General features: G+C 56.8%; 1 protein-coding gene across 1 annotated transcript in view; it reads right to left on the bottom strand.

Annotated features, from left to right (window-relative positions):
- wbp11 (WW domain binding protein 11) overlaps positions 1-1616 on the bottom strand; it is a gene marked incomplete at its 3' end in the record, with an annotated part of 13508 nt that extends 11892 nt beyond the window's left edge. The window contains exons 1-4 of the mRNA XM_084462470.1: positions 1461-1616; positions 826-905; positions 295-326; positions 42-135 (exon numbers count right to left, since the gene is read on the bottom strand). Of these exons, the coding sequence (XP_084318596.1) occupies positions 42-135; positions 295-326; positions 826-889 (190 nt within the window). The 5' untranslated portion in view covers positions 890-905; positions 1461-1616. The remainder of the gene's footprint in view (positions 1-41; positions 136-294; positions 327-825; positions 906-1460) is intronic.
- Between the last annotated feature and the right edge of the window lie 7070 nt (positions 1617-8686).

The raw sequence follows: 8686 nt of genomic DNA, 5'->3' as shown, positions 1-8686 counted from the left end.
AGAGGTGCATGGGACAGACAGGGAGGATGGTGATGACACACCCATTTCATCCAGCTTCTCCATGTCTTTGATGATCTGTCTGGGGTCCTTCATCTTCAGAACGGCAGCCCTCACCATCATCCTCTGCTTTTTGTTCTGCAAGACACACAGTGGAGAGAGGGTTACCAAGGTTACAGTGGAAGAACAGAGAAAGGCTCCAATTTGCATAATCTATATGAAGCGTATTAAGACACTGTGCATTTAAAATAAAGTTGGACTAGTTTTGAATGACAGACATCACAGGCAGAGCCATACCTTCTTCAGCTCCCTCTTCCTCGCCTCCTTCCCTAGAGAGGAAGAGGAAGGACAGACAGACACATTACATTGACTGAGCAGCACGACAACAACAACAACGGACATATGGACTGCTAGAAGCGGTCAATCAATACATCATGTCAGTAGTAACTGAGTGATATTCCTTTTTCCACAGACAATGATGTCACAGTCCACCAATAGTGGGTCCCTTGAAGCAGTGACAGGCCATGGGGGCCCTGGTAGGTAGTCCTATCATGGGGGCCCTGGTAGGTAGTCCTATCATGGGGGCCCTGGTAGGTAGTCCTATCATGGGGGCCCTGGTAGGTAGTCCTATCATGGGGGCCCTGGTAGGTAGTCCTATCATGGGGGCCCTGGTAGGTAGTCCTATCATGGGGGCCCTGGTAGGTAGTCCTATCATGGAGGCCCTGGTAGGTAGTCCTATCATGGGGGCCCTGGTAGGTAGTCCATCATGGGGGCCCTGGTAGGGAGTCCTATCTGTGTGTAAAGAAGCTGGTGATGGGAGTCACTCACTGGCCTGGTCGGTGGGATTCATGAACTTCCCACTCTTGGTGGAGGAGGTTGAACGTCGCCCCATGATGACGGCGCTTCTCCTTCACATGACAAAGAAGAAAACACACACAGTCTCATGACAAAGAAGAAAACACACACAGTCTCACTCACGACACAGTGACAGAGTGACTCTGACCCTCCCTCCTGGTCGAGGAGCAGAGCAGAGTCCAGATATCTGATCTCAATCCCGGTCAAAGTGGCTGGCAAGATGTCACAGTGAAACAGTCACCTTCATTGAGCCATCACGTTGCTAGCTGTATCTAGCTGGCTCGCTAACGTTAGCTCACTAACTGGTAAACAAACAGGTAAACAGGTAAATAAACAGGTAAATAAACAAACGGCGACTTTGAATGTCACATTTATTTAGCAAAGTTTGCGAAGCTGCTGATGCTAGCAGGCTATGCTGATGCTAGCAGGCTATGCTGATGCTAGCAGGCTATGCTGATGCTAGCAGGCTATGCTAATGCTAGCAGGCTATGCTGATGCTAGCAGGCTATGCTAATGCTAGCAGGCTATGCTGATGCTAGCAGGCTATGCTAATGCTAGCTTGCCTGTTAGCTCATTGAACACGCTGAGAATAAAACTAGCTAACTGACCTTCAATCCAAGAGAAAGGGTATGAAGGGTCTGCTTTATCCTTCTCCTCGAGGAGGAACCAATTCAATTAGGATTTAAAGCACCTTTCTTTGGATCAAAATGGTGCTATTACGACCGAGAACGAGCACAACACATTAGCCACGCTAGTGGATGCAGTCCGCCATGTTTATTATGCGGCGGGCGGAAGTGGTGTGAGAGCCTGGTATCCGGCTCCAGGGCGGAAGTGGTGTGAGAGCCTGGTATCCGGCTCCAGGGCGGAAGTGGTGTGAGAGCCTGGTATCCGGCTCCAGGGCGGAAGTGGTGTGAGAGCCTCGGGGAGGAGAGCCTGGTATCCGGCTCCAGTCTGTAGAGCCCGCCTCCAACATCCGCTTGCTTTATTGTTCCTTAACCGGTAGTTCTCCTCGCATCTTCTTTTACAATTTTAAACCCAGCTAGCTACAATAACTGAAGAAAAAAACATACACCCACCTGTGTACAACCAGGTCCGGTGCACCACTGTATAAGCGGGTTACGCCCGCACATCTGCTCCTTCGAAATTTTCAGCTCGCATTGATACTGAAAGAAGATAAGAAGATGTCTACTCAGCGGACCCAAGCGGAGCTGGCGGTGTCCTCAGATGACCCCCTGCCGGCGCCGATTGATCCGCCGGATCGTTTCTGTGTCTGCGGCTCCCGCTACAGCGACGTGGGACACCACCTCTGCTTCCGCTGTCTGGGGCCGCAGCACGCCAGAGCGGGTCTGGCTCCGTCCCCCGCCTGCGAGATCTGCGCCCTCCTGGACCCCATGAAGAGGATGCTCCGGGCGCATTTCTTCGCTCCGCCGCCGCTGGAGACTGAAGGTCTGGTCCAGCTGGTCGGCGAGGACATCGGCGCGCCCCCGCAACAACCGGCGGCCCCGATTACCTCCCTCGCGCCTACGGATGATGAGGAAGAGCTCTCCGAGGCAGACGAGGGTCAATCTGCGTCAGAAGCCACTACGGCTAGTGGCGCCTCCTTCGATCGCGACCTGCCCCGGCTGCTGGAGAAAGCCGCGCATCACCTCGGTATCTCCGTCCCGGAGGCTGCTGCGACTACGGGGCTCCCACTGTGGAGCTCCGTCTGCTACGGGCGTCCCTCTCAGCCTGCTCCTCGTCTCCTGCCGGCTATGCCTGACCTGGAGGCGTTTGTCGAGGCTGAATGGGAGCGGCCGTTGGCCATCAGAGGTCCGCTTCGCCAGTTCAGCAGAGCTACGAGGGTAACCGGCTGGACTGACGTAGCAGCTATCGGCTCTCCTCCTCTGGAACCCGACATTGCAGCGGTCCTGGTGCCTGGTTCCTCCGCCTGGGGCTCGGCCAGGAAGCCTCTCATGCCGGACGTCAAGGACAAGACAACCCTGTCCTTGGCCGACAAAAGTTTTTCTCTGGCCGCGCAGGCCGTGGCTGCCTCCTCCTCCATTGCTATGCTGGCCATTTACATCGGCCAGCTAGCTACAGAGCAAACCCCCCCCTCTATGGATGAAGACAGGAGAGCGGAGATGGCCGAAGCCGCCGGAGCCGTTGCTTAGCTTGTGAGAATCTCCGCCTCCTGTCTGGGTGGAGTGATGGCCACGTCGGTGGTGCAGCAGCGCCACCTATGGCTCTCCCTGACTCGTCTGCGCGAGGAAAACAAGGGTGTCCTCCTCAACTCACCGGTCAGTAGGGAGGGGTTGTTTGGGGCGGCTGTGTCTAACATCCTAGGACCGGCTCCTCCTCGCTCGCCACCTCGCTGCTCCGGGGGAGCGCAGTGTGCCGGCACGTCCGCGTGCTCCGGCTGATGCTGCCGCGACTAGGAGCAAGCGCCGGCGAACACACAAGGCTAAACAACCTGCCACGGGGTCCCGCCCCGCTACGGCCCATGGACCGGCTCGCCCGGGCTCCTGGACTGCGCACGCGGCTCCTCCCCCGCGACCTCCCCCTGCCTACCCCGCCCAGGGTGCAGGGACCGGGCCGACGTCTTCAAGCGCGCCCACCGCTCCGCCTCCGGCTTGGGGTAGGAAGAGGCGCACCTATTGACGGTGCGTGGAGATGCGTGACTGTGTTGTGCCCACACCACGCTCTGTTAAGAGCGGCGGTGAGCAAGTTTCCCTGTTCAGGAATGAAGCAAACATGATGCAACGTTATCAAGCTGGTTGTAATGTGCAGTCCGCATCTCCTCCTGTTTCAGCTACTGTAATGTTCTCGGCTAGAGCCGCTGGGTCTTCTGTGAAAGAGTCAGAATTGACCACGGCAGGTCTCGCCGCAGCTGGAAGACCGGCTCGAGCCGCGGAGTCTTTTCCTGCTAAAGCAGACGTGACTCACGCGGGGCTCGCCGGCTCAGCTGATGTGATGTATTCGGCTAGAGCCACCGGGTCTTCCGTGAAAAAGTCGGAATTGACCATGGCAGGTCTCGCCGCAGCTGAAAAACCGACTCGAGCTGCGGAGTATTTTCCTGCAAAGAGAGCAGACGTGACGTGCGCAGCTCTCGCCAGTTCAGCGAATGTAATATATTCGGCTAGAGCCGCCGGGTCCTCTGTGAGAAAGTCAGATTTGACCACGGCAGGTCTCGCCGCCCCTGTTCTAAACAGACCGTTTGGGTTTTTAACAGAGGGGATGTGTGCGCCCAGGCCAAGTGCTATGGCTGTACTGCCCTGTTCGGAGTTTTCTCGGGACCAACCGCTGGCGGGGTTTAGCGGCGAAAAAGATGCGCTAGACCCCCAGACGGCGTTCGTTCATTCGGGCCGAGCGTTCGAGCCTCTCCCTGTGTGTTCGACAGGTAGAGAGTTTTCACGCTCACCGGTCAGTGAGAATACTTCCATGTTTACTGCCTCGGCTAGCTATTTTCATGAGCAGCCGAGGCGTTGCTCCGTCAGTGTGTGTGATACCAACGCTCGGCCTTTAGCTAACAGGAGCAGGCCTATGGTGTCTGATATCCACACTTCATCTCACAACGTGCACCAGTCGCATGGTTTTCGCCTAGCCGCTTTGTGTGATGTTGGCGCGAAATCACTGCCCGCCTCTCATGTCCCGTCTAGTCGGTCTGCGAAAGACGGCACCTTGACAGATCATGCAAATGAGAAGGCGGGGCTTCCCGCATTGCAACACTCCGCCGTTTTCTCTCAATGGGATGAGCAACGGCGGCTTGTTAGCAATACGGACGGTGTCGACTCACTTCCTCTTTTTGTGAATGAAGTGCTTCTTGACAGGAATGCCATTCATCCTCGCGCTGTTCAGGGACATGGAACTCCCAATGGGGATTTTTCATCTCCCTTTCGAGGGTGGCCGCCTTGGGCCAGGACAGCAGAGTTTCTCAGCTGTCCGGTGGCGGTCAGGGCCAAATTAAAAATAGGGCAGGTTCCTCGATCTGTTCCCGCGATCTCCGGCACGACCTCTTTCCAACCGCTTCACAGTCTGGCAGGAGAGATGTCTCCTGGACAGCTGGTTGCAGCGTGTTCTACGGGAAGGGTATCTCATTCAGTTTTGTTGCCCCCCACCGCCCTTCACGGGCGTAGTGGAGACAGTGATACCGCGTCCCGCTCAGGCTGCCGCTCTGTCAGCAGAGATTGCAGAACTGTTGGCGAAGGGAGCGGTAACTGTGGTCCCGTCAGACCAGAGGGACGAGGGATTTTATTCCCGCTACTTCCTCGTGCCAAAGAAGACGGGGGGCGTGAGGCCAATTTTGGACCTCCGCCTTTTCAACAAAACGGTGACGAATCTGAAGTTCCATATGCTTACGGTGCGACAAATGCTGGAGGCATTCCTTCCCGGCGATTTTTGCACCAGCATAGACCTCAAGGACGCTTACTTCCACATACCGATAGCTCATCGGCATCTGAAGTTTTTGCGTTTCGCCTACCTGGGTGTGGCGTACGAATATACCAGACTCCCGTTTGGATATGCGCTCGCCCCCAGAACCTTCTCCAATTGTGTGGAGGCGGCGTTGAGGCCACTACGCCGGCAGGGCATCAGGATCCTGGCGTACCTGGACGACCTGCTGGTACTGGCTCCGTCGCCTTTGTTGGCTCTGATGCATACCGCCACGGTGGTGAGGCATCTCACCGACCTGGGGTTTGCAGTCAACTGGGAGAAGAGTGCTCTGTGGCCGGCCCGTCAGATTGTTTACCTAGGTATCAATCTGGACACGAGCGCCATGAGAGCACGGCTATCCGATTCAAGGAGGGAAACACTGGAGAAGAGTCTCAGCGTTTGCCGTCCTTCTCGAAAGATCGCGGTTCTGTCGATCATGCGCCTTCTGGGTCTCATGGCAGCCGCCCATGTGGTAGTGTCACTGGGCCTACTTCACATGAGGTGCGTGCAGAGATGGTTCGCGCGGCTTCGTCTGGACCCTGTGAGGCACAGACGGCGCCTTGTGCGGATGCCGGGGTCGTTGTCAGCAGACCTCGACTATTGGAGGGACCGGCGCGTGATAGCGCACGGTGTTCCAATAGGCAGGGTGTCGGCTCACGTCGCTGTCTTCACAGACGCGTCTCTAAGCGGCTGGGGTGGTACATGTCTGTCCCAGGCCGTAGGTGGTTTGTGGGCCGTCGGAGAACGGCGCCACATCAACCTCCTGAAGTTGGAGATGGTGCTACTGGCATTGCGCCACTTTGTACACCTGGTACAGGGGCGCGATGTGCTGGTGCGGTCAGACAACCAGACCACAGAAGCTTACATCAACCGACAAGGGGGAGTCCGCTCGCCAGCGCTTCACCGTCTGGCGGTAACGCTGTGGCGATGGGCTCATGTCAATCTCCGGTCGCTGACAGCGCGGCACATTGCCGGCCGTCTGAACGTCGGGGCGGACCTGATGTCTCGGGGCGGGCCTCACCCGGACGAGTAGAGCCTACATATTCAGATAGTGGCTCAGCTCTGGACCCGTTTCGGCAGAGCAGGGGTGGATCTCTTTGCTTCGAGAGAGAACGCGAAGTGTCCCCTCTGGTTCTCTCTGAAACAGCAGGACCAGCCTCCGCTGGGCGTGGATGCGTTCGCGCATGCCCCCTGGCCGGGGGCGCTGCTGTATGCTTTCCCGCCGATGGGGCTGATTTTACCATTGTTGGCCAGGGTGCGGTCAGAGGGTGCATCGGTAATACTGATAGCGCCGGACCGCCACTGGGCGAGATGGTATGCAGAAGTGATGGCCATGACTACTGTAGAACCGTGGCACATCCCTCATTGGCCGAACGCTCTGTCCCAGGCGGAGGGCTCAATTTGCGCACCTCCGGTCTTGGGACGGCCGCTGGTGGCCTGGCTCTTGAACGGCGGAGATTGTCTGATAGGGGACTCTCTCCGGCCGTGATCTGTACAATTCAGAGCGCGCGCGCAGCTTCCACTGCCTTGGTTTACTCAAATGGGCTGCTTTTGCGCGTTGGTGTGAGGAAAAGGACTTCGCTCCCGAGTCATGCTCGGTCGAGGCGATTTTGGAATTCCTTCAGCACCTGATGGATCATGGTGGCGGTTTGGCAGCATCCACAATCAAGGTGTATGCGTGTGCTATTTCCGCATGCCATGAGGGGTTTGCCAAAACTACGGTTTTCGGGCATCCCCTGGTTAAACACTTCCTGGCCGGCACGCGCCGTCTTCGCCCTGTGCGTAAGGCTGCGGCGCCGCCTTGGGATTTGCTCTTGGTTCTGGATGCGCTATGTAAAGCGCCGTTCGAACCAATGGAGCGGATGTCTCTCAAGTGGCTATCGATTAAGACCGCGCTGCTCCTTGCTCTGACGTCGGGCAAGCGGGTCAGTGATCTGAGGTCGTTGACAGTTTTTCTCATCACGGGTGATGGGAGCAAAGCTGTGTTGCGCACGGATCCATCTTTCGTTCCGAAGGTTGTCCGGGGCGCCTATAGAGCACAGGATTTGGAGCTGGGAGCCTTCTATCCTCCACCTCATGCGAGCGAGGAAGAGGCCCGCCTGCATTTGTTGTGTCCTGTGCGTGCGTTGACGTGTTACGTCCAGCGCACGGCTGCGGTCCGCACCACCCCCCAGTTGTTGGTTTGCCACGGCCCAGGGAAGGTGGGTTCTCCGTTGTCGAAACAGCGTCTCTCCCATTGGATCTGTGAGGGCATCGCCCAGTCTTACGTGACTGCGGGTCGTCCTCTGCCTGGTACTGTTCGGGCACACTCCACAAGGGGTGTGGCCACGTCAGTTGCCCTGTTCAATGGTGTGTCAGTGGAGGACATCTGTGCGGCGGCGACTTGGTCGTCCCCGTCTCCTTTTGTCCGTTATTAGCTTTTATCCATGTCCTCTGTCTCTGTGGCGTCATCTGTGCTAAACACAGCCGCCGGTGCGAGCCAGCGTTAGACAGGATGTTTCATGTAGGTGTTCGGCTCGAGTCGCCGGGTCTCCTGTGAAAGAGTCAGAATGGACCACGGCAGGTCTCGCCGCTACTGGAGAACCGGTTCGAGCCGCGGGGTCTTTTCCTGCTAGGAAAGCAGACGTGACTCACTCAGGTCTCACCGGTTCGGCTAAGGTAGGAGCAGGCCCATCTAGTGACGTTCCGCTCCTGTTTATGTGTGAGGCTGGGACGGGCTTGTTACGGAGTAACCGCTTTGGTCCAGCTCTCGCCCCACGTGCCTCTCCTTGCCCTCGGCTGTGATAGACTGAGTGTAGCGGGGTGGGGCCAGTGCTTGGGTCGGATCAACTGTTAGTATGGTCTCGCCTTGGAGCCCTGGCTTGTGTCCTGACTGGTTTTTCCCTTACTGGGGCCAGCAAGAGTGTATGGTGCGGTCGTGTAGCTCCGCTTATGCCAATAGGAGCTAGCCCTGTGGGGCGGAGCTCCACGAAATAGAACGATGGTTACGTATTGTAACCCTAGTTCTATGAGTGGAGCGGAGCCCCACAGGGAACAGACTTGCTGACCCCGCAGTCTGCTCGCTGAAAATTTCGGTTAGGAGCAGATGTGCGGGCGTAGCCCGCTTATACAGTGGTGCACCGGACTTGGTTGGACACAGGTGCGTGTATGTTTTTTTCTTCAGTCAATGTAGCTAGCTGGGTTTCGCTAGCCAATAGGAGCTAGCCCTGTGGGGCTCCGCTCCACTCATAGAACTAGGGTTACAATACGTAACCATCGTTCTCCTCGCATCTTCTTTTACAATTTTCGTCGGTGTGATGCCTGGTGATGCCATCGCGAATGTTATCTACTCGAAACTTCACCATGTGCAGCCTACAGTAAAAACATTACAACAACAGTTCGCCTTCCGGTCCAGACCGGATGATCATGCGATGCGTCATCGCGCTTC

This window comes from Borostomias antarcticus (assembly GCF_949987555.1).
Source record: "Borostomias antarcticus genome assembly, contig: scaffold_94, whole genome shotgun sequence".
In the NCBI taxonomy this organism is placed as follows: domain Eukaryota; kingdom Metazoa; phylum Chordata; class Actinopteri; order Stomiiformes; family Stomiidae; genus Borostomias; species Borostomias antarcticus.
This window is presented reverse-complemented; position numbering and strand designations above follow the sequence as displayed.